Source organism: Ctenopharyngodon idella, chromosome 23 (genome assembly GCF_019924925.1).
Source record: "Ctenopharyngodon idella isolate HZGC_01 chromosome 23, HZGC01, whole genome shotgun sequence".
Lineage (NCBI taxonomy): Eukaryota > Metazoa > Chordata > Actinopteri > Cypriniformes > Xenocyprididae > Ctenopharyngodon > Ctenopharyngodon idella.
Genome location: NC_067242.1, coordinates 8,022,858 through 8,049,475, shown reverse-complemented (window position 1 = coordinate 8,049,475; position 26,618 = coordinate 8,022,858). Strand labels below are relative to the sequence as shown.

The window sequence follows — 26,618 nt, the reverse complement described above, 5'->3', positions numbered from 1 at the left end:
GTGTGGCACGAGAGCGCCATGGCTTGTCGGACAAAGCAACAGTAACTAAGGGGGGCGGGTCTTTGCGAAGGGTCAATTAGCCTATTTTTAAAATTCACGTGCCTTGTAATTTTAATTTGAAAATAATTGGATGACGTGTTTACAGGCGCGAGAACGGGGCAATCTGTCACTCACATGAGACCCACCAATAAGCCACGCCCTACATTTTTTCTTGTTCGAGAAGCCGCTTCACTCAGATATGTCACAAAATGGAAGAAATACTATCACTTCCGTTTCAGCCGACTATACAAAAAAAACTGATTAAAACTTTACCTAAAATAAAAATAAAACTAATTTAAAATGTTTATAAAAATAATAGTATCTCAATTATACTAAAAACACTGTACACATTAAAGGAATGAGAACTTGGAAAATGTGCTTGAATGTCACGGAATGCGAAAAAGATCTAAAAATAGCTTTGATGTTCTGCATTAAATTGGGGGTGAAAATGAAGCCTGAATGCTGGGACGCTGCTGGCTCGAGGGGCTCTGTGATCATGTGAACACAGGAACAAGAGACTGGCCATTGGATGAGCACATCTGACATCCCTAAAGGGACCCTGGATGCTGCGAGACACAGACGCGACAAGCACCAGCGCCGTTCTTCCAACATCCAGGAGCGTGAACGCAATGAAGTAGGTCATTCACGCATAGATACGCACACATGCAACCCCTCCCCTCCCCTCCATCTCTCTCTCTCTCACACACACTGTACATCACTGATGACTGAACACACACACCAGCTCCTCTCTCCTCGTGCTCCAGCAGACCCTTCACAAAGAAAGCAGGAAACACTAAACAGGAGAGCAGAAAAGACTGGGATTTTTCCACATGAGCGCAGGACTGGAGAGCAAAGCTGAGGATGTAGAGCGGTGTACAGTGTGTTTTGTTTAACAGAGCTCTGATCCACACGTCCTTCAGGAGTGCTGAGGAAACTCATTCTTTGTGATTGAAAATCATGCTTTTTTGGAAGCACAACAAACGAGGAATGAATTCCTAGACGGCTGAGGTCCGGACGCGGCGTTTGGATGCAGGAACATGAGGGAGAGAGACAGCAGGGCACCAGCAGGTGAGTTCAAGAGCGTCCTGGAGTTCTCCTTCAATCCAGGTCATCACAGTGTGAAATTGAAGCCCGACGTGTGTATTGATTTCTTTTGTTTGAAGACGCTTCACTCGCACCTGCTGTGGGCTCTTGCTGTACTGAACTGCTTGTTTTGCACTGTTGGTGGCACGTCATGTATTCATGCATTGTTGTTGTTGTTGATGTTTTCAGAGTCCGATATTATAGGTGTGTTTGTTAACATTTATAATATCGCCAAAGCGCATGAAGTACAGAAACAGGGACTAAATAAGGTGAAAAAAGAAAGGAAATTAACGACAAGAAAGTAGTAAAAATGCTTAAATAAATTAATTTAAAATATTTGTAGGTATATATGAATGCTGTGTGTGACATTAATGTTATCTGATAGCAGGGAGGGCAGGTCAAAGGTCAACTTTAGGTGTTGACCTTAATATAACATTTAGGCTCAATGAGGAACATTTATCAAGTGGGGCAATTATAATTACTATAGTAAAGTGCATTCAAGATACACTGTAAAAAATGATGTCAATTAAACTGAATATATGTAAATAAAATACTATTATAGTCGTTGTACTTTAAAAATTCATGTTCAATTCAATGTGTTACTTGCCATTTCTTTCCTATTATTTGTGAAATTTACTAGCAATATTTGAGTGAAAATTTTTGCAAAATAAATCTTACATCAAATTTCTTCAGACTTCAGCAAATTGAAGTCAGACACAGTCAGAGATTTACATTCAGATTGAGTGAGTGGTTAAAAAAACATTTGACATTTATATTTAGTCATAAACATGTTATACACACAACATATGGGCTATTTCTTTATACATAATAAATATATAATATTTTATATATAATATTATTGCATACATTTAGTGTTTTTCCATTAAAATTAAACAAAATGTTAATTAGCTCCATTTTGAAGACTGAGGTAATATATTGGATTTTAATAGGCAAATACTTAAGAGTCTATGGATGGATCATTATTACAGTGATTATTATGTTTCTAGCATGTTTACGGTTCTTTTAACCCTAAAAGATGTAGCTTTTAATTTCTTTAACAACCATGTAGGAAGAAGCATCATGGCAATATTCCAGGATGACAAAGCCAAGATTCATCAGGCTCAAATTGTGAAAGAATGGTTGGGAGGGAGCATGAAGAATCATTTTCAGACATGAATTGGCACCTCTGAGCCCAGACCTTAATTTCATTGAAAGTCTTTGGGATGTGCTGGAGGAGACTTTACAGAGTGCTCACTTCTTGCATTGTTTATACAAGATCTTGACCAAAAATTGATGCACCTCTTGAGGGAAATAAATATTTTGATGGTTGCTCAACAACAACAAAGCTGGAGAATCTCACGCAGCCAAAATGAGGATTGTCAGTAACGGTGTTCAGCCTTACATTGTTCAAACCGGAGTCGGACACTGATGGAGAGACTCAGGAAGAAGTAACAACTTTTAGATGTTTCTAAATGGTTAGTGGATAAATTTATGTAGTTGCTGTGGAGTTGATTCAACTCATCGACTAGCATGTGCCGTCATGTTAATCTTTTGTGCAAATCCAGCGTTGAATTGACCCTCGTTTGTGAAGCAGTCTGGTGTAAAATGATGGCAACAACACTCTACTACAACAACTCTTCCTCTTCTCTAAAGCAGCCCAACATGGCCTCCTTTGTCGCGTGTTCTTGGGGGCAGGGTTTATGCAAATTTTAGGGTTTGTGTCCCTACCAGCCGTTTGTTGTAGTCCTTAAAAAGCGATTTCTGTAAAAGAAAATATCTCCCTTTGCATTGGACTTTGAGTGTCGTAACTTTGCAGATGTTGTTTATGCTCAAACATCAACATTACACACTAACTAAAGTTAAAAAAGTCAAATCAAAATCAAGGACCCCTTTAAGAAATGAAAAGCTACACACTCTATCTTTTAGGGATAAAAGAACCGTTGCCAAACATAAAACATGCTAGAAACATAATAATCACTGTAATAATGATTAATTCTTGGATTCTTACACACACACATATATATATATATATATATATATTACCCCAAAGACTTTAAAATGGAGCTAATTAACATTAAGCAGTTTTATATGATGTAATGTTTCTGTTCCAGCTCATTTTGTTGTTGTGTTGTGTAGGATTAATGTGAATTTCGTCTAATTGTCATTCATAAAATTCCTTTTCCTGTCATTCCAATTTAATATCCAGTGTGTTGAGGCCAATTCAATTGAAATTCCAATTTATAAATGGAAACTTTGCTCAAATTTGCTCAACCCAGTGCTGAGGTACAGAATGAAGGGCCGGGGAGAACGACAGGTGGGTTAATGCAGTAAAAATGAAAGGCATCTAGCCGAGGTAGACAATGACCTCTAGAGAAAATGAGAATGTTCCTGAATCAATGTCTCATTTGTTTCTCAGTCAGGGGCTAAAGCAGCCAGGATAGCAGGGGTTCGGCACATCAGAACTTCTCAGAGGTCATCTTAAGGTCATCTGGCGTCTTCATCAGTTGTTGTTGTTGTGCAGCAGTGATGCTCAGCGGAGGGTCTTGTTTCTAGCCTGAGCTCAATGCGCTGTCACTATGCATGAAGCTGATAACATGAGGCCTCATTCTAGGTCACTGCTTTTTTCCCGTGAGCTCTGCGAGACGTCAGGACCGTGATTCAGTTAGTGCCCTTTGCTGCTGTTGAAATATTTACAAAGATTTGACTGCTTCGTCTGAGAGCGGCAAATCAGGTACACAGCTAGGGAAATAGAGTGTGGGTAGAGTGCTGACGAGAGGAAAGAAATAAGGACACAAGCGTTTGAGAGAGAAGAACAAACAGATCTAGAGACAAATGACGTCATCAAGGGGGTCTATAATACCAAGAGAGAGTTAGGGGGCCGCCAGGGGCCAGTTTCACAAAACATTCTTAAGAACAGTGCTCGAAGTGGGCCAGTACTGGCACTTCTATATTTGAATCTTTACTCTTTCTTGTGTACTCACTTCTCACATGATGCTGGTACTTTGCCACTCAGAGTCAAAGAGTCAGTGCAAGTCAGCAGGGCCATCACTAGCGGGGCAAAAGGCGAAAACACATGCACCCACCCCACAAAACGCGATTTTAACCAAGGGGGTGGTTGTGAATGCAACAGACTGCTATTAATAACTATTTAAAATACATGGCACATTAGAAAACATGACTCCAAAAATATTTTGCATGCTTATTATTATTAAGTTAATTTGCAGACGATGGAAAAAGACAACCTTTGAGGTGTTTTTGATCAGCAAATCTTTGAAAAGAATTGCTATACAATCAGATAACACCAAAGTGTGTCATTTTGTTCTTAAGAAAACATATAATGTACTTAACCCTCTCGTGCTGCTCGAGTGGCGGTCTAAAATGACCGAATTTTATTACCTGTTAATCACTTTTTGAGAACTTAAACTGTCGTAAATCTTGAATGCTTTGGAGCACAGACTTAAGTTTGATCTCTAATGACGACACAAATTATTGCTAAAGTGAAAAAAATTAAGAAAGTGAGTGAAATTAAAAAAAAAGTTATAGAAGTTTATTATTATTAAAAATGCATAAACACTATTTTTAAATTTTATATGAAATATATATTTTCTAAAACATGTTTTACTCTAAAAATCAAAGCCATAAATCTAGACAATTTGTGTTCCAAATTTGAGGTTGATATCTTAAAAAATGAGCTCTCAGTAAGATTTTTGTTTGGGCGCAGTACCATATGTTTCCACTAGATGAAATTCGTCTCCCATTCGTTTCCAACGCGGCCATTTTTTATCCGCGAACAATACAAGTGTGACTCTTTTTTTCAGGACCATTTAACCTTTTCAAATCATGTCAATGATTATGTTGTGTGTGTTTACATACCAAAACCTTTACCAAGTTTCGTACCAACCCCAGAGGGTTAAGATTTGAAAATTTACTTACTTCTTACAATTTATCTTAAGAAATTTCTTAACTTCTCTCAAAATTTTTGTGCACTGCGAAAAAAATATGTTCTTACTAGGTATTTTTGTCATTTTCCAGTACAAGTATCTAAACATTCTTAAAATCAAGATACATTTACTTGAGAAGCAAAATAAGATATGTTTATTTTTCTTACCCCACTGACAAATATTTTTTCATCTTTCAAGCACAAACACTTCATTTTGATGATTTCTTTCTGAATTCATTTTGCTTCTCAAGTAAATATGACAAAATTACTATGCGAGAAATCTGGCCCCAGGACACACTTCCTCTTGAAATGTTTGTTAGTGTATGTGAGATAATGTGTGTGTGTTTCTTAGTGCCCAGGTGGGGGTTCTCGCAGTGGGACGGGGCAGTGAGACGGGCGGGGCTCCGGTCGAGGACATGCAGGCGCTGTCAATCACGTCTCTCTCCGCCTCTGAGGTAGAACAGCAGTATGAGCTGATCGGTGCTTTGGGGAAGGGCACCTATGGCAAAGTCGACTTGGTGGTGCACCGGACACAGGGTGAGTCTGTGTGAAAATGAGGCAGTGCTGTTCCCAACTTTTCTTTTTTCCTGTGGAACCAAAACAAAATGTTTTGCAGAATGTCCTGGCTGCTCCTCTCCATGCAATGGAAGTGAACAGTCAAGCTCTTTTATTTCAGCTAAAGAAAATGTATTTTATGGTTTCGGTTTTAGTTTCAGTTTTAATTATCCATAACACTGTCATTGTGTACATTCAAATTACAGTGGTCTTGATGGACCATATTTCATACATCACTGTTTTGTGTATTTGCAGGTACTAAACTAGCTCTGAAGTACGTGAGTAAGAACAAGACGAAGCTGCGTAGTTTTCTGCGCGAGTACAGCCTGACGGCGGCTCTGGGCTGTAGCCCGTTTATCATCAAAGTTCTGAACGTCCTGTTTGAGACGGAGGACAGCTATGTGTTCGGCCAGGAGTACGCGCCTGCGGGAGACCTGTTCGACATCATCCCACCTCAGGTATCACAGTGCCTTATTTTTAACACTATTTAATTGTGTATTTGAAGGTTTAACAGCTGTATCAGTATTTGAGTATGTTAAAATGCTCTTCAGTAATAGATCATCTGTTAAATCTTGTACTGATGCAATATACTGAATGTGCAAAAACATATTTCTGGGTCATATTTCAACCCAAATACAAAATGCATATATTACTGTAATAAAAATAAAATTATTGTATATTAATATTAAATTTAAAATAAAAAATAAATGACAAAAAAGTAATATTTTCATATTTATTATATTTAATATTAATAATCATTTAATTTAATATAATTAAATTAAAATATGTACTGTATTTGGGGGTGGGAGTGTGCTTAAATTGTCTTAAAAATGATAACACAATTCAAAAAGATTTTTAAGATTGAATTTTCGACATTATTTATTCATCAAAGAATCCTGAGAAAAATATTTACACAAAAATATTAAGCTATACAACAGAAATGTTTCTTGTGTAGCAAATCAGCATATTAGAATGATTTCTGAAGGATCATGTGACACTGAAGACTGGAGTAATGATGCTGAAAATTCAGCTTTGGTCACAGGAATAAATTACATTTTAAAATATATTTAAATAGAAAACAGTTATTTTAAATTGTAATAATATTTCACAATATTACTGATTTTACTGTGTTTTTGATCAAATAAATGCAGCCTTGCTGAGCAGAAAAGGCTTCTTTCAAGGACATTTTAAAAATTCATACTGAACCCAAACTTTTGAATGGTATTTGTTTATTTATTTGTTTGTATGTAAACGATGACCTGGACATGTTCTTTGTGAGATTTAACTAAATATACTAGTATCTTTTTTGTCTGGATGACATGGACAATACAGAAAACCAGCTTTCTGCATGTAACTGTTATCTAGAGACTCTTTTTTTTTTAATTCTCTGTGCCATTTTTTGGGAAAACATATTCCAACATTTCTTTAATATCCAAAACATGTACAGGGAATTTGTATAACTTTATGATTGATGGGTATATTAATTCTGTGTACATGCTGTGTGATCCTGCCTTTGATTATGGAAAACTAGGTGGATCAAGGTCAACTGCAAGTTTATACTTAATCCCTTATAGATTATGAGCCTGTACTGTATATACTCTCTATACCTCCTCTGCTCTAAACTCTGCCTTTCTGTGTTTCCATGTCTATTCAGGCCGGTTTGCCGGAGGAGATGGTCAAACGCTGTGTTCAGCAGCTGGGTTTGGCTCTGGATTTCATGCACAGCAAGAGTCTCGTCCATCGTGATGTGAAGCCAGAAAACGTTCTGCTTTTCGACCGCGAGTGCCGACGTGTGAAATTGGCAGATTTAGGAATGACACGGCGGGCGGGCAGCCGGATCAAGCGGATCAGCGGCACCATCCCATACACTGCTGCTGAGGTGTGCCAGGCCTCGGTTTCGGAGGGCATCATCGTGGCGACGACCCAGGATGTGTGGGCATTCGGAGTTCTGCTCTTCTGCATGCTCACGGGAAACTTTCCATGGGAAGCGGCGTTGCCTAGCGACGCATTCTTTTCAGAATTTCAGCGCTGGCAACGGGGGGCGTGTCCTCCCGGCGCCGTTCCCTCCCAATGGCGGCGTTTTTCTGACGATGCGTTACGCATGTTCGGTCGGCTGTTGGCGTTGGAGCCGGAGCGGCGCTGTGGGGTTAAAGAGGTGTTCTACTTCCTGAAATACGACCTGCTGAATCATCATCGCCGCAGAGCTTCCTGTAGGGCGCCTAGGGGAGGTTCCGCACGTTGCTCCGCCCACAGACACGCAGAGCCCTCTCCTCCTTCAGGCACTTCCTGTCTACGCCCCACCCCCCTCAAACGTAGCATCCTGTCCGAACCACATTCTTCAAGGGAAGAGTCCTCCAAAAGCCCGTCGCCCAACCGCCAAGACAAGAGTAAAGTAATGATGACCACTCCTATTGAGATTTGTGTATGAAGCCAAAACTGGGTCTTGAAAGTGTACGGCTTTCACCGGACGGCCGGGAAACAGGTAGCAATATTACTTCAGGACTACTACTGGAAAAACGTTTGCACAAGAACGACAAGAACGCCATAGGTGATAAAGAACTAGCAAAACTATTACATGGTGACTTTGAAACCTCACTAATTTAGAGTTAAAGACAATCGACAGGATCAAAACAACTTATAGGTCACTTTAGCACTAGGAAAAACACTGATTTTAACATAACTGCTTTCAATTTAAAGGAATAGTTCACTCAAAAAAAGTCTTTCTTTTTTACGGAGCCCCTAAATGGGCTTGATGTGGGAAAAATATGAGATGAGAGGGAAAAAATATTTCAATGCTTTTGCGTTTTCTCTGAAAACTTTTGCATTCCCTTGAGAAACTTTGCGTTCGCTCGCAAAGCTTTTGTGTTCCCCTGAGAAACTCACAAAGAACTAAAAACATTTGCGAGCGATTGCAAAGTTTCTCGGGGGAACGCAAACATTTGGGAGAGAAAGCAAAAGCATTGAAATATACATTTTCCTCCCATCTCATATTTTTTTCTCCCCATAATATGTCCCTTTAGGGGCTTCATACTTTCTTGTGTGGAACACGAATGAAGAAATACTGCACAACGCTTCATAATGTTTACTGTAGCTGTCAAGATCGTGAATTACATCAAAGTACCATATTCTGAGTCCTCTATAGCCATACATTAGATTTATGTGAGGAAAAGTCAATGTTAACCAAATATCGCTTTTTTTTTGCTTCAAATATTGTGCATCTTCACTGTCAGAAAAACAATACCTCTAGCTTAAAAATTGTACCTTTAGGGATACATCAGCTTGTCACTGGGGCAGTACCCGTAAAGGAACAACTGTGTACCCCTAAAAGGTGTATATTAGTGCACATTACTTGTCTAAGGTACTAATATACCCCTTTTAGGAGTAGATAAGGTAGAAAGTTGTCCCTTTGAGGAAACTGCCCCAGTGACAAGCTGATGTATGTACAATTTTTACACACATTTTCTAAAAGAGAAGATGCATTGCGCCTGGTCATTGACAAAGTTTGATGTATCTTGATGTGCTGTATTTGATTTCAATGATACTGCATAAGGGAAATACTTTCAACTCACATTTTAGTCAAAGCTGATGAACGTGTGACTTTACAAGACTTAGAATATAGTGTATAGACTACTTTTGTACTGCTTTTTTGTCCTTGAAGCCAGTGTCATTTTAGTATCACTTTAGTCATTTTTCTTGTGTTTTCGTCATTTATTGTTTTTTTTTTAAATGTCTATAGTTTTAGACTTTTAATTTTTAGTTTTAGTTATTTTAGTACTTTAAATGAAAATGAGAAATGTTTTTTTTTATATATTTTATTTTAGTTCTGTCATGACAACTCTCAGAGAGATTGGCATGGTAATGGATATGGCAATGTTAATGTATTTGGTCTTGGTGGAATAGATCTGCTATGCCGCTGCTGCAGAGCAAATACCGTGACTTGCTATTGCCAGTACATTCACAGACATTGCTGTGAGCAAGTAAGACATGTTGCTGCTGCACATAAAACATACATGAAATAACCCCCGTAGCAGATCTATACAGGTGGAGCTGGGGAAGGTGGAGGTTTCTGAAAGCGTGCTAACAGCAAACAATGCCAAGCTTTTGAATGTTGAGCCGCAGCTCATTGGCCGCTAATGCAGCAGCAACCAATCAGCTGCGCTATGTAGATAACGATGTGATCACTACCAAATTGAGTTAAGGACCCATCAGCCTGTGCCATCTAGAGTTTTATGACAGAACTAGGTATTTAATGTTTATTTTATTTCTATTAATGACATTTTTTTATGGTTTTAGTTTTAGTTAAGGATAATAACCCTGCTTGGAGCTTGTTTAATGAAATCAATTGTCTGGTAATGACATGATGGAGAGTAAATGATGTTGGGTGAACTAAACCTTTAATGCAATGTGGCTTCTAAGATTGCACGATTATTTGGAATAAAACCGAAATCGCAACAAATCTCCTTTTGTGGACCATAAAAGAAAGAAAGGCATACGGCATTATAACAACAGCAGGGTGAGTAAATGATGACTTAATTTTCATTTTAGGGTGAACTATCACTTTAACTTTTCTATAGTGCACTGAAACTTGGCAAACAGAAGTACACTGAAGATACTGAACACCATCTTTTCTTTGCGGAGGCTCATCATCATGTGACTTTCAAACCAGCCTATGACAGAATCATACATGTGCGCACCAATAGAGGAATAAGATATATTTTATACTGGATTTTTTTAGTTTTAAGAGACAGCTGGATGATCCACGATGACCCGGAGGCTGCCTAGATGAACTTCCCCATAGACACAGGACTTTTTAATCAGTCTTCAAAGCTTCCTCTGCGGAGTTTAAGAGTAAAGGCACAGTCTCCATGGATCACAGGGATTTTATTATGTCTCTTTGTATTTGATGTGCATTCAAACACCTTTCTATGAGATTTTTGAAGAAACGCATCAGGAGTAGTGATCTTAACGGCTCAACTGAGACCCGTCTTCTGTGTTCTCGTATAATGGGTCAATTAGGTAAGCAAAGCCTCAAGGGATCATTCAAGAACACGAGAGCATCTGCTCCCTAGAACATTGTGACTGTGTTTTGTCAGGTAGTGCTAATTTGTAGCTTATTTTGTATCAGAGAACAAACGATCAATTAGCTAACTTCTACAGAGACTCTTTTTAGTCTTAAATTAAAGTGTATGTTTACATAGGATGCATTAGATATTGATTTAGGTGGTATAGAGCAGTTAATGTTAATGTTTGAGGTATGTTGCACATTTTATCATCAAAAACAAACTCAAGAACAGATGAAAAGAATATGACACTTAATCTGAAGGAGTTCTCTGTTGTGGCTAGTATGAGATGATAGCAATCATAAAACAGTTTAATGGTGATGGATTTTGCTCTTTTTTATAGGACTGTTTCATGGTAATAAGGGTTCAAACGACCTTAGAATATCGACCTACAATAGTTGGTGTTTTTTTATTTAAAAAAAGAGTAAATATATATATATATAAAACTAGATGTTATTTAGCTGCTGTAAGGATTGTCATACAGTCGTAGATTGTTCTGAATGATAAACAGCTAATTAAACAGATTAAATGCACATTAAAATGCCTCTACCTGTTTTTGTTGTTGTTTTTTTGTTGTGCAATCAGTCACAGTTTAAAACACTACAGAAATACAGAAATTCATGACGTAATAAATGCATCATGCATGGTTCCAAGTTAAAAATGATAATTTATTGATTTTATTAAACCTTTTAAGTTGCGAACATAATTTTGATGAGTTCTGTTGACATAATAATGTTGATCAAAACATGAACTTAATATTGTGCGTAATTTAAACTGAAGATTCTGCATCTTTGATTTTTTATAGTAACTTAATGAGATAAATTTGAAAATTAGGCAGTGGATTTCTAGTTCCCAGCACGCTTTGTATAGGAGTGGATAAGGAGAGTAAATGTTGAAATTAAGGGTTGTGTGTTTTTTAGTAAATGGAAAGATCTGTTAATGTTTAATGCTGTTATGTTTGACATTTAAAAGAGTTTACGCTATGTTACCATTGTACAAAATTAGTTGAAACAACTTAATTTTTTGAGTAATCAACTTAAAAAATGTGAGTTTATGCTACATATTATTAAGTTCCTCAATGTAGTTTGTTAGTTGAACATAATTTCATATGTGTCGTATCTCAAAAAGACTGACGCAAACTGTTACGTTAAGTATGTCCAACTCTAAACAATATGCCCGTTGAAACTAAATAATGGCTTTACAAATAAAAATGGTTAAATTCAACAATTTATCCACTTCAGATAGCGAATAGCTGTTTAAATCAATATAACAGCTTCATTAGGTTTTGAGGTTTAAGGTGGAAATTATTTATGGTATTATTTTATTTTTTTACCTGCAATGACTGTTATCTTTCATCTGTATCCTTCAGTCCGAATGAAGTGATGTTGTAATGAACAACTGTCAAAAAATAAGGCAAAACAGAAGGTTACATAAGGGTAGCAAATGGTTTTCTTAATAGGTTTTATTTTGTGACTTTCTATTATGCAATATTACAGTAAACGTTGTGTAGTGTAGTATATTTATAGTGTATAACATTACAGTGAGATTATGTAGATGTTCTCAACACTGTAATTCACAATGTATTTTTACACTTTTATAGAGAGATAATGTAAATATTTACAGGATTACACTAAAGTAAAGTAAATGTCAGGGTTAAGTCAATATTTACACCATCATAGTAAGGTATTTACACCATTACAGAAAGGTCATGTAAATAAATATTTAAACAATCCGAGTGAGGTAATGTGAATCTCTACAGTGTTACATTAAGGTACTGTAAACCTTTAGAGTTATTCGGTGCTTTGATCCATTTAATTCAGTATTCCCTGATCATTATCAGCCTACCAGCCAATCAACAAAACTAACGAAGCCTCAATTGTTCAGTGCATATTGTAGACACAAATACCGGATCAATAGCTTCATTCACCCGTCACTTATTAACATTCACACATTTCACCCTGTCTGTGTCTTGATATGTGCATGTACAGTCAAACCAAAAATTATTCAGACATTTTTGATATTTTTGATATATTTTTACTAGTGGGTGCAGGACACTATAGTTCATTTATGTAAGTGAGGATAGCAAAATAAAGTAAACTGTGACATATTACCCAAAAATTCTTCATACTGTGTAAAATTGATAAAAATTTGGAACCAAAAATTATTCAGACACTTTGACCTGACCATGTTTTGCAGAAGTGTTATCTGACATAATTAAGATTAATTTTTTTCTGACACAGTTTAACTGTCATATTTTATTACCATTTTTTAAACTATAGTGAATAAACTGTTTTAATGAATGAAATGTTGAAGGTGTCTGAATACATTTTGTTTTGACTGTATGTCTTTATCACTAAAGAAATGCACTGAAGTCTTTCATGCATATAGATGATCTTTTAAAGGTGGTTTGTGTGTAATTTCAATCATCTGACAAGCGTCACACGTCATTAAAAATGCGAGATATGCGGATAACTGACTCTTTTGCTCTCTCTCTGGCCTTTTCTCCCCGTTACTTAATTCAGCTTTTTATCCTACTTTGCTTTGCATCATCTTCCGCTGCTTATCTGAAGGTCATTAAAACTAGGTCTCTCCCTCTCCCTCTCTCTCTGTGTGTGATATAAAACACTAATGAGTTGTTTTAGAGAGTAAAAGAATAAATGCACAATTAGACTGAGTGGAACTAGAAAACTAAGTAGACAGTAGACGCTACCAGCAGTGTGTGTGTGTGTGTGTGTGTGTGTGTGTGTGTGTGTGTGTGTGTGTGTGTGTGATGCCGGTAATGCTTGGGAGCTCATTAAGTTGTGGTGATAAGGGGTGTTCAGATTCAGTCACAAGGGAGTTCAAGAGAAAAAAGAATGAAGAAAAAAAGTGAAGCGAATAAAAAGAGGACAAAATGCAGATAAGGGTATAGAGGACCTCGTTCCGAATCCTTCAAATATCCCTCACTAATGAAATGCATGCAAATGGGGAATAAAGCAGCAGGGAATTTTTCATCTCTCTGGGGGCTTTTCTAGAACTAGTGAGAACAATTTTCTATGTATGTTTTGTCAGTTTAAACTATTTTGTCCTGAAGATGTCCATTGTAATCCAGAACATCTTTCTCTGAAGTTCTAAAATAGGTTTTATATTGTGGACCATTTATATTTAACAGTAAGCACTGTATAAAAAAATAAAAAAAGAGGAATATAAATTTCCAAATAAAATAAATAAATAAAAAGATATGCATGATAAAGCTTCAAATAGATTGCACAGTATGAGACATTTAAGCAAAACAAAGATGCAAATATAAAGAATCAAGAAATTTGTTCTTGCATATAAAATATTTATACTGCAAAAAAAAGTTAACCCGTTCAACTGCATTTTTATTGAAAAGTGAAAGAAAAAAAACATAAAAGGGGTGTTTTCTAACAGGTTTTATGAAGTTGTAAAAAAAGTCTGTATCTGTCTGTCCTGAACTCAGTGTGTGTCACAGTTTGTCATTTTAATTCCTTATTAAACTGTTGAATATGAAAGTTTAATGCTTGTATGAATCAGGTTAATAAAAGTCAAGGGCATACTGTCATTTCTCATTCGGTTCACCTGAGGAAACAAAATTGATTGGTTGCAAATGATCTTTTCGTTCTTACACGTAAACATAAACAGACGTGCAACCTTTCTGTGACCTTTCTGAAGTTTTACTTCTTTTGGTCTTCGTCACTCACAGCTATATCTGAGTGGATAATTAACTTTTCAACCCAACACAGACATACACAACGACTCATTATGCAGCTTAATCAAAGTAATTAAAACTCTGCTGATGATTTCTGCTCAAGTTGAATCCGCTAGAGACCGAAGCAAAACACGCATGCACACAAACACACTCATGATAATGGGAAAGTTGTTTGCTTTAGGAGAAATAAACAATGAATTGATTGTTGGCATGTCATATAGCAAGAGTACAGTGCTATAAAATTAATGTTCAAAAAACACTGGGTTAAAAACAACCAAATTTGGGTTGTTTTCAACCCAAAGGCTGGGTAAATATATTTCTGTATTTAAAAAAATTTATTTAGTTACCACTTGTACATTTGAACCCATAGTGTACTACAAGTGGTAACTAAATACATTTTTTAAATACAGAGATAGTATATTAAAAGCACATTTTAGTTCATATTTAATGGTGTTTCAAAAAAAGCACAGTAGAACAATTTTTAGTATATTAAGTACAAAATTAGTAGAAAATAGAGCACTTTAAGTACAATATAGATGTGTACTTTTTTTCACCTGGGAGGTCAAAACACAAAAACTACCCAAACACTGGGTTGTTACGTCTGACCCAAGATCTGGGTAACACAAACACTACCCAAACACTTGGTTGTTACGTCTGACCCAGGATCTGGGTAACATAAAAACTACCCAAACACTGGGTTGTTACGTCTGACCCAAGATCTGGGTAACACAAACACTGCCCAAACACTGGGTTGTTACATCTGACCCAGGATCTGGGTAACACAAACACTACCCAAACACTGGGTTGTTACGTCTGACCCAGGATCTGGGTAACACAAACACTACCCAAACACTGAAAAAACAACCCAAAAAAATTACCCAAAAGGCTCAACCCAGGTCTTGGATAGAACAAATAACCCAAGATTTTTAGTGTACACCATGTCAGGTACATTTGATCCTGGAGGAAACTGATGAGACATTTCTGAGCCCATATTGAGACCTTTGATTGCAAACTCTAAAAAAATGCCGTATCTTGGTTTGAGACATTGTTTGAATCACTTAATATGTTATTTGAGACACAAATGAGATTACATCTGTGCAGCAGATTTTTTTCTCTATTATTATTAATATCACTGATGTCTAGGAGAAACAATTGAGATATTAAAGATATATTAACGGTGATTTTCCCTTCCTTTGGAAGTCTCTTAAGCTCATAAAGTAAAAATACAGTAAAAACTGTAATACTGTAAAATATTATTACATTTTTAAAAGCACTGTTTTCTATTTAAATATAGTTTGAAATGTAATTTATTCCTGTGATCAAAGCTGAATTTTCAGCATCATTACTCCAGTCTTCAGTGTCACGTGATCCTTCAGAAATCATTCTAATTTGCTGCTCAAGAAACATTTCTGATTATCAATGTTGAAAACAGTTGTTGTACAGTATTTATATGTTCTACATCACAGTGTTTTATCACCATGTTTTGTAAGTATGAGAGTTTGTGAATGGTTAGTTTAATGCAATAAAGCTGACATTTAATATACTCATTTTATTATGTGCATACATACAGGCGACCACACACACAAAATCAGGGAGTGAGTCTGAGGCATTTCCATGGCAACAACTGCAGACAACTTCCAGTTTTGGTTCACAGATGCATTTAATAATAATCTCACTTTCCCGTATCTATTCCCTTGCAGATTTTCCCTCATGGTAGACTGAGCAATCCTGTTACTGTCACAGTGAACAGAACCTTTATACACTGCAAATCAAAACACCCTGAAACACAGGGAGAAATATTTCTGTATTTTTAGTTTTGGGTGTTTTCAAAGCATAACTGTTATTATTGCTCATACTATAAATGAGTAGAGAAGAGCTATAATATTTATAAGTGATTAGACATACAATTTTCATATGGTGGACGATAAAAAAAGCTTAAAAACATCATTGAATAAGGGACATGAGACACATGTACAGACAAGACTATCACTGAGCAACCACCCAGAACACCCTAGCAACCACAGAGCAATCCGTATGCCTAAAAATCTCGTTTACTTCTAGATAAAGGGAATGGTTTCGGCTGGCTGAAGAATGCGTAAGCGTTTGTGTGATAAACGTCTGACGGAGACCCTGAGCCAAGCACTTCTGCTTCCCTTTTCCCATTTCTTCTCTCTCTATTTCCTCTTATCTCTCCCTCACTTAGCTTCAGCATTGTTATTCTGCATCCTTTAAGAAACCGAGGCATGGCTATAGTTAGTGAGACCCCAAGGGATGAGAGAGAGACGGTGAGCACATTTGTTCTGCCTCCTCGCATACACAGATTGTCTTTTTTCAAAAATTCCATTTCATTAATCTGAAATTGTGTTCTGTCATCAAAGACATTTTACTTGATCAGGAAACTCTTTTAAATGGCTCCGTATGTGTGATTCCTAAGTAACGCGGGAAGAAAAAAACAACAAAAAGAAGGAAATAACCGTGTTATCCGAGGCTGAAGCTTCCTGTGTGCTTTAATGGACAGATAGAGTCTGAAAGTTATGGGATTCATAGTCTTATTTAAACCTGGAGTTTAAAAAATAAATAAATACATGTTAAAATGTAACATAATAATAAATATTTTTGTAGGTGACCAATCAAATGTAAGTATATCTTGCCAAAGTCATGGGTTTCAATTCCCAGAGAATGCATGAAGTGATAAAAAAATGTATACACTACTGTTTAAAAACTTTTTTTTTTTTTTAAGAAATTAATATTTTTATTCAGGGACATCATGCTCTTAGTATTTTTGAGAGGGCACCAGTTATTGGGATGAGGCGTTGGAGAACATGGGGAAAAAAAACCCAAATAAAAATGACTATTATTATTTATAATAAAACTTTCACTGTAATAATAACTGCAATGTCCGATTATACTTTTGAATTATCGAAGCGTGAAAAACATTATTAATGTCACATGAACACTGTTTTGTGCTATTTTGGTTTCGTTTTCAGTCTGTCTGCTTAGTTCCTGCTTGCTTGTGTTCATATTAGTCTCCTTGGTTAGTCATTAATTTAGTGCACCTGTGTTCATCCAATTATCTTTGTTTGCTCTTAGTATTTACATGACTGTGTTTCAGTTCTCATTTGTCGCTTCTCGTTAACGTTAAAGTGAAGTTTGGTTAAGTTTCATTTTCTGCTGATTCTTGTATTTTGAGTTGTTTAGGATTGTTAATAAAGACTGTTTGAATTTATCTTCTTCGTCGTGCTGGCTAGCGCCACACCTGGCTGCAACCAGATAATTAACGCATTTATTGTTGCTATTCCAGAATATTAAAAATATTAGGTCTACATCGATTCAGTCTTTCAGGTATTCTGTAGTTTATAAGTAAGCAATAAGGTACGAGAGGCTTTGCTGTATCGTGAATAAGTCATGGCCGAAGGGCGTTGTTAGCAACCCTTTCACCGTGACTTATTCACGATACAGCACTAGCCTCGAGTACCTTATTGCTTTTATAAAACGGTTACAACACAATACAAATATTAAAGCCAAAAATATTAATCAATGCAACTTTCATGAAGTAAACTTTCACTAAAAGCCTTCCTTCCGCCGGAAAAAATAGTCCCTGACCGTGAACAGCAACAGAAGTTACATTATTACACCATTAGATGGCAGCAAAGACTGTCTTTATGAGTGTGTCAGTCAGTAGCGAAGACTTTGACATTGAAAAGACTGAATTGTTGTGAACACGGAACAAGACACAACTGACGAATGCTTTGACTAGCGCTGTCAGTCACAGGAAAAACCCTTAACTGTTAAAAGGACAAGATAATACATTGGACATTTAAACAGATGTTTTATTATGAACATAGGACTGACCTGAAGGAAAATGCTAAATCTGAATGCAGGTAATAAACTCACTCACTCGATCTTTTTCTCACAATACTCTTCTACATAATACAGTAAGCTTCAATGAACAATATAAATTGAGAACGAACAGTTTACGTTGCTAAGAGTGGTTTCTAAGGGTGTTGTGTAGTGATACACAGAACCGTTGGGTGAAGCGGTCATAGCCGTGTTTTATAGTGAATAAAACACAGCTATTGACCAATCAGAATCAAGGACAGGAACTAACCGTTTTATAAACAAATTTAAAGCATATAAGCACTGACACCACAAGGCAAACTGCACATTATTAAAGAAACCTGAAAATAAAATGCATCATGGTTTTCACAAAAATATTATACAGCACAACTGTTTTCAACATTGATAATAATCAGAAATGTTCTTGAGCATATTACTCTGATTTCTGAAGGATCATGTGACACTGAAGACTGGAGTAATGATGCTGAAAATTCAGTTATATTTTTAAATATATTCAAATAGAAAACAGTTCTTTTAAATTGTAATAATATTTCACAATAGTATTGTTTTTACTGTATTTTTAATCAAATAAATGCAGCCTTGGTGAGCTGAAGAGACTTTTTTCAAAAGCATTAAAAAATCTTACCGAACACAAACATTTGAATAGTGGTGTACCCTCAATGCAATGCAAGTTGCTTTGGATAAAAGTATCTGCCAAATGCATAAATTACCAAATGGAACAGACAGTGAGATGTTCTTGCTGTCACTGAAGCTCAAATCATAGAAAACATGATCATCAGGATTTGTTCAGTAAAGTATCTGTGTCAGTATAGCAGAAGAGAAACACAAAATACTAAGACATTCACACTGATGTTTAACTTTTCACTCAATTTTTTCCTCAGAACTGAACCCCACTGTATATACATCTCAAATTAACACACACAAGCACAAATTTTGTGTTTTTTCCCCCAAAGTGGGTTACCCCAGATATTTGGGTTGTTTTTAGATTCCCCAACCCAAGAATATGTTCTTCTTCTGAACACATGCTGAAGGTGTTGACATCACTTTATAGACATGCAATCTGTGCCCTTCATTGGCTTAAATATGTTCCTGTGCTTCCTTGAAATATTATTTCTTTGCAGAAATAACAACCATTAAGTCACATCATGTACAGTATGTCAGCACCATGTTATCATGCAGGTCTCTACATGGCATTTAATTCTGATTTTCATTGATTTTCAAGCAGTCAGTCTGTAAATGTGTTTGGTGTTCACTGAGCGGGTGTCAATAACAGGTGGTCTGTGAGTCTAGAGCTTTTGTAAGTAATACATGTATTGTGATCAATATTTTTGCTTTCAAGACGTGATGATTCACTGGCTAGACTACATTTTCTACTTTAAAAGAAGTGCCTCAGTTAGGCTAAATCATGTTGTTCTATACACTATACACACTGAATAATGTTTACTTAAAAGAACAGTTCACACCAAAATAACAATTCTATCATCATTTACTCCTTACAAATCTTATATAATTATTTTGTCAGTGGCACATTCATGTTTGTGCACATTTAAAGGTCCAGTGTGTAATATTTAGGAGGATATATTGACAGAAATGCAATATAATATACATAACTATGTTTTCAGTGGTGTATAAAGACCTTACATAATGAACCGTTATGTTTTTATTACCTTAGAATGAGCCATTTCTATCTACATACACCGCGCCATTTTGCGCCGCCATTTCTCTACAGTAGCCCTAAACGGACAAACTGCTCATTGCTTGACTGGCTAATCCTTAATCAAAATAACTTGTAGCGACATCTCATCTCTGATGACGTGTTCATTGGTGCAAGGGCGGGGCAACCTGTCACTCGCATAAGATCCACCAATAGCAAACCACAATGATTCAACGATCCAATCAATTCGCCATGGCTAAAATCAAGCCCCGCCCTACATTTTTTCTTGTTCCAGAAGCTGTCGTCAAGAAGTCTGACATCAACCATGGCAATCCATTTACATAAATCCAGGACGTTTATGGTGATTTTTTGTTGTTTGTTCTTTCCGTGTTCTTCGAAAGAACGACAAATGTGTTTAGAATGACATGAGGATGAGTAGATGATGACAGACTTTTCATTTTGTGTGAACTACTTCTTAAAATTACATTTGTAAATAAATTCATCTGTACATTCTTATGTAATTTCCCAGGAGCATCTGAGATTTAAATATAAAATACTTTTTCAAACAGAATATAAACGGTAGCCTAAATAGAGGATATAGTATGTTAAAAAACTCCCATCTTTTTTCAAATTAGCATTTGCTAGAACAGAACTTTTGTGCAGGTATGTCTATAAAATTTAAATGTCTTTTTTTTTTGCACATCAACACTGTTTAGTTTGAATTGCTTCTGAAACGATAAAGTTGAAAACTAGCAATAGACCCACACCTGACATACCCTTATTTCTTCTGCTCTACTTTTTTATTTCTCTCCCTCTCAGAAGTAAAATAGAACAGAGTCTTCCCATGAGCCTTCTGGGCCAGACAGAAGATTTATTACCCGAGCTGGTATCTGAATGATGGATAGAGCAGTAAAGCCTGGTTATTTTAGATGGCAGGATGCCCAGAAGAGGAACAGGTGAACAGGTAAAGTGGAGAAGAGGTGTTACGGCGCTCTGGCTGCATCCTGATAAATTTGCACTAGCTGCAAAAGACATAATCAAATCATACAGATTTATTAACAGTCATCACAAAAGAAGTCCCCTACATGTGTTTATGTGTCCCAAAGCATCATGGTGATGAGACTGCAGTCATGTTTGACTCCTAGTTTCCACGGTAACGACAGCCCATGCTGCACCTGACCTACATATGTTTCGTATGAACACAAACACCCGAGGACCATCTGCTTACAGGACTGAACACACTGTCACACACTCATGTGTGTACGATACAGTCTCACAGTCTCTCCTTCTGACTAAAAATAGACACAACCACAAACACATTAAATTTAGCTGTCTGCCCAGACATGTGCCAATTCTGGCACAAAAGCACTGCTTTATGTGTTTTACACAAAGAGAACAATTGTTCAGTTTTATTACATTTACAATGTATCTAGACTTTTATTTATAAAGAGTTAGCTTTTGTAAATATATTCATATTTATTTTTAATATATTTTAAAGTTAGATTTTTTAATTTAATATTAATATATTCTAGGTTAGCTTTTTATAATAAGGTATATATTAGGTGTTTAAAATATATTATTTAAAATTAATGTAATTTTAATGATAGCTTTTTATAATCTATAAATTATTTTTTATTTAACATCAATGTATTTTTAAGTAATATATTAGATTAATATATTCTGGCTTTGCTTTTAATATTAAGTTAGCTTTTCTATTTAATATTAAAATATTGAAATTACATATACTATGAAATAATATATATTACAAAGATCTTATTTAATGTTAATAAAATTTGCATGCTAGGATTAGCTTTTTGTAATCTATAATTTCATTTTATTTAATATTATATATTAAATTAATATATATTAATTTATATAATATTTTAAAGTTTTATATTTTTAATTAGTTTGTAACTTATTTTTAAATGTTATTTTTAAAATTAATTGTATGTTTTATTGTCATTCTTTTTGTTTTCTTTAAAAATCTGATCTGTGAAGCTGCATTTTAGGTATATGAAAGGTGCTAAAGAGCTAAATAAATTATTATAACAAGATTACACAGTGCTCTAGAATACTTATTTCTGATTGGTCAATTGCTATATTATGTAGTGGTCAAATATCAGCCATAGTTTGAAGTGATATACTGTATATAATCACTGGTCAAAAAACCTTCAAAATAAGGTTTTTTTTTTAAATGCTGTATTGTTGACCAATGGTTTTGAAATGCTGCAGAGGTCAGTCAGTGATGCCTCCTATCTTCGAAGCTTTTCAACATCATCTTGGAGAGAATAATGATGGAAGCATCGGAGAACCACACAGGAACTGTCAGTGCTGATAAGACAAAACAAAGTATTTCAGCACAAATAACCATCCAGAACCTGCACTCCCGGTGTCCCAGTTCAAATATCTTCACGCTGAGGGATCCAAACTAGAAATTATGGTCAGGATAGCCCAGACTACAACAGCACTTGCTAGACTGAAGCCAATAGGGAGGGACAAAAACATCACCCTTAGATTAAAGCTCAGACTTATGCATGCTCAAGTTATCTCCATCTGCCTGCATGCATGTGAATCATGGACACTGACGGCTGAGCTTGAGAAGGAAATTCAGGCCTTGGAAATGAGATGCTTTCAAAAGATTCTGGGCATCAGCTAAAAAGACCATGTGACCAATGAGAACGTGTGCAACACCATTATAGGCAGCATGCTGGGCCCTATGAAGAACTCCTGGCAACAGTCAAAAGAAGGAAATTGCAGTGCTATGGTGCAGTGCATTCTCCAGGGCACGGTTGAAGGTACAAGAAGGATATATATATATTTTTTGTTTTATTTTTATAATATCTCAACCATTTCACATGCATGCATGTACTGAAATACAACTACAGCTGCCTAGTTTACAGAGCGTTTCATGTGTCTACTTCAGCGTACAGCAGTCTGTTATGTGTTACACTTCAATGATTCAAACATCCTGTCTGCCAGAGTGAGTCAACATCTCATTCACAAATAAATGAACAGATGCTTACATACACACGCTGAGAAACGAGCCAAACACATCCTGAAATACCCTAGGCGGATGCCTCAAAGCCTCTCCGTTCAACATGACAACATGACAACACTTTCTTATAATCAGCCTGTCAAACACTCCCCAGGTTTCCTGAGCTTACCTGCAGATTCCATATGGAGAAACAATACTGAGGATTGGAGGAGAGAGAGATCTTCCAGGCTAATTCCTCAAACACAGATCAACAGCCCCATATGGGTCCAGATGTCCTGCCATCAGGTCTGAAACTGCCATCAAAACCGACTCTGAGAACAGGAACAAGTGCTAGAGGTAAAGAGAGAACAAATATAAGAGTTAAATGGAGCTCAAACCCATTGTGATATGATCTGTAATCCGAGAAAGATGACAGTACAATGAGATGATTTAACACAGCTAGATGAATGAAGCGGAAAAACTGGGCCACCTTTTATTCTCTCTAAACCACCTTACACTTCCTCTACATCACATCTGAAAACATCTCATTATCAGTGAGCGATGCTGCATTTTGTTTTCCCTTTTATTATATTTTTGCCTACCTTTGCACCAGCATGCACCATTATCAACAAGTATGCTGAAAACACCTCATGATACTAAATTTTGACCTTCTTTATCATCCATACAAAATGTTGTACTGTAAATAAGTTCATATGGGAGATATTTTCTTTTACAGAAATCGCTTTCTAAGGACTACAACAAACGGCTGGTAGGGACTACAACAAGCTTCTTCCCGGGTTAGTGACATCACAAACCCCAACATTTACATAAACCCCACCCCCGAGAACATGCAACAAAGGGAGTGAAGCCATGTTGGGCTGCTTTAGAGAAGAGGAAGAGTTGTTGTAGTAGAGTGTTGTTACCATGCCGTCATTTTACGCTGGACTGCTTCACAAACGAGGGTCAATTCAATGCTGGATTTGCACAAAAGATTAACATGACGGCACATGCTAGTCGATGAGTTGAATCAACTCCACAGCAACTACATAAATTTATCCACTAACCATTCAGAAACGTCTAAAAGTTGTAACTTCTTCCTGAGTCTCTCCATCAGTGTCGACTCCGGTTTGAACAATGTAAGGCTGAACACCGTTACTGACAATCCTCATTTTGGCTGCGTGAGATTCTCCAGCTTTGTTGTTGTTGATCAACCAAAGCGCAAGCTGTTAAAGCTCCGCCCTCTTCTGGAAAGGGGGCCGGGTGCAGCAGCTCATTTGCATTTAAAGGGACACACACAAAAATTTTGTGTTTTTGCTCACACCCAAATAAGGGCAAATTTTACAAGCATAACTTATAAAATATAATATAATATAACTTAACAATAATATGCATCCCAAACAACTAAAGATTAGATTTAACTTGTTTATCAAATGATGAACAGATTCAGCAGCTTTACTTTACAATAACAGTTTGGGTGGCAGTGATAATCACAGCTCACATCAGATGCATCTGCTCAAAGACCTTAAAAAACCTCAGTGTAAAACACTGTACCACCAAAAACATGGGCTGTTTTTACTTGTGGCAGTGTGTAGGCTAGATTGGGTGTGATGTGTCTGCCAAAAACAGCTTTTGGCAGCGTCTGTAGAACATGAGGAACCGGCAAGAGTGCAGAAATTATACATAGAACAAGGAAGTGATACAGATAAAACATGTACAGACTGTCCAGAGAGACGCAGACTGAACTGAACCGAATTTAGGAGGTCTCGTCTATCTAGCACATCTGATTCAAATCATCAGCTAATTAGTAGAGACTCTGTGATCTGAAAAGGATGTGTTAAATAAGACACCAAAAATGTGCTGTGGGAGTGTTTAGAATAGCACACTACAAAACTACTAGTACTATTTCCCTAACATTTACAGCATGAATACCTGATTGACCTACTGTATCTGTTTACTCCAGTGCGGTCAACTTTTTAGCAAAATCCTTCAGTTTTTCATATACACAATTAGACATACAAAATAACAAAATAACGCAATCCACTGAGGTCATATGACAACAGTTTGTCTACTGTTTGCATGCTTGGTTGCATGCATACTGCATTTCACATACTATTTTTTAAATAGTAGGCAGTATAAAATACATTATATAGTGCACAGTATTCAGTAAGCAGTATACTAGGATGCCATTTCAAACATAGCTTGACATGTTAAAAATCGCAGCTGTAGAAGTAGATATGTCTCATTTTGAAGGCTGCATCCTCTGAAGGTCGCGTTTGTCGGACACATACGTCATTGAGGTCACCTCATTTAAGTAAAGTAACCGTTACATTTACAACAACTATTTATGCTTTAAAATGAGTAATTGTCAATTTTATAATGGTTACTTTTCTGAAAGGAGACATCTTTGATGACGTATTCGGCCGACAAATGCAATCTCCAGAGGATGCAGCATTCGAAATAAGACACAGCCACAGAACATTAACGTTACATTGTGATGTACAGTATTCCATATACAGTGGGGTTCTATATAGAACTCTAGGGTTCTTGAATCAATTTTAAAGAACTCTTTGTGCCCAAAAAGTTCTATATAAGGGGGAATGTCAAATGATTGCATAATATTTTCATCTTTAACAGGTTATTTCAATTTTTGTTTAGTGATAAAGTAGGTTTATGAGCTGTTTAATTTGTAAAATTTAATTAAAATTAAAAATTAATTTAAACTAAATTTAAAAATTAAGGTTTTTACCTATTCTTCAAAGAATGTGCTTTTTTGTGTGTGATAAATGCATGTTGGGTATTCCATGCATAGAAAATTCAGCATGCATACTATAACTAGATACTGAGGACAACATACATACTATATACTTCTGCAGTAAGAATAGTATGGTGGTATGCTTTTCTGAACACAGCCTGAGACAATGTACACTTAATATTGTGGAGACAGCGACCTCTGGTGTTGCAAGTGAGAATTAATGGGTATAGATTTGACTGTATTTGAACCCTTGGAAATTTCATTGAAGAACATCTTTTGAATTTAAATATTCTACCTTAAATTCAGAATGAATTATGGAACAGCTGTGTAAGCCAACAGATATTTATGCCTTGCAATTCAGTATTAATACAGCAGAATTATAATGTCCATATAGCCCACAGGTCATATTTTGAAGTGATATGGGTCAGGACTTAAAAATTAACATAACATCCTTGAGTCTGTTGTAAGCAACCTTTAATTTTTCATATTGACAAAATGTTGTATTGTGTTGATTTGTGTAATTCTTATAACCTCTTGTGATGATGTCCGTATGCCCCCTTTATTTATTTTACTGATAATATCTGTAATCTTTAATTTGCAATAATAATAAACTTACCATGCCAGAAGTGCACTGTATGCAAAGATAATGCACATCTTTTTCTTATCATGGAAAAACGGCCGCAAAGGGATTCTGGGGAGAAGAATTTAGTGATTTAATTATTCTATCAAGTGTCTGTATGATAAAGGTCAACAAAAATGCTGATTACCTGTCATTTCTAGACCGTGAAGATGAAGGAATTACTCAAGAGCCACATTTGACCTTTAAACATATACGCTGAAGTACGAATAACATGACAAAATTGCAGCTTGGAGATAGAAATGACGCACGGAATAAAAATATATTCTGTTCGCAAATAAAATTTAAACCTAAACTGCCTTTGTTTTCTTCACATAACACATATTTCATATTTCACCTCAGGCTCTTCACTAATAC

The 26,618-nt window shown here is 36.2% G+C and overlaps 1 protein-coding gene and 1 long non-coding RNA gene across 2 annotated transcripts; one reads left to right on the top strand and one right to left on the bottom strand.

Moving 5' to 3' along the window:
- Positions 1-211: 211 nt before the first annotated feature.
- sbk1 (SH3 domain binding kinase 1) lies at positions 212-11,243 on the top strand. Its single transcript, XM_051882626.1, has 4 exons — positions 212-1,107; positions 5,415-5,599; positions 5,873-6,075; positions 7,272-11,243. The coding sequence occupies exons 1-4, from the start codon at positions 1,067-1,069 to the stop codon at positions 8,043-8,045; spliced, it is 1,203 nt and encodes a 400-aa protein (XP_051738586.1). The 5' UTR covers positions 212-1,066; the 3' UTR covers positions 8,046-11,243.
- Positions 5,518-23,188, bottom strand: LOC127506296 (uncharacterized). Its single transcript, XR_007927950.1, has 3 exons — positions 23,063-23,188; positions 12,011-12,075; positions 5,518-5,649 (listed from the first exon to the last, which is right to left on the bottom strand). It is a non-coding gene; the product is annotated as an uncharacterized LOC127506296 (long non-coding RNA).
- Positions 23,189-26,618: the final 3,430 nt, after the last annotated feature.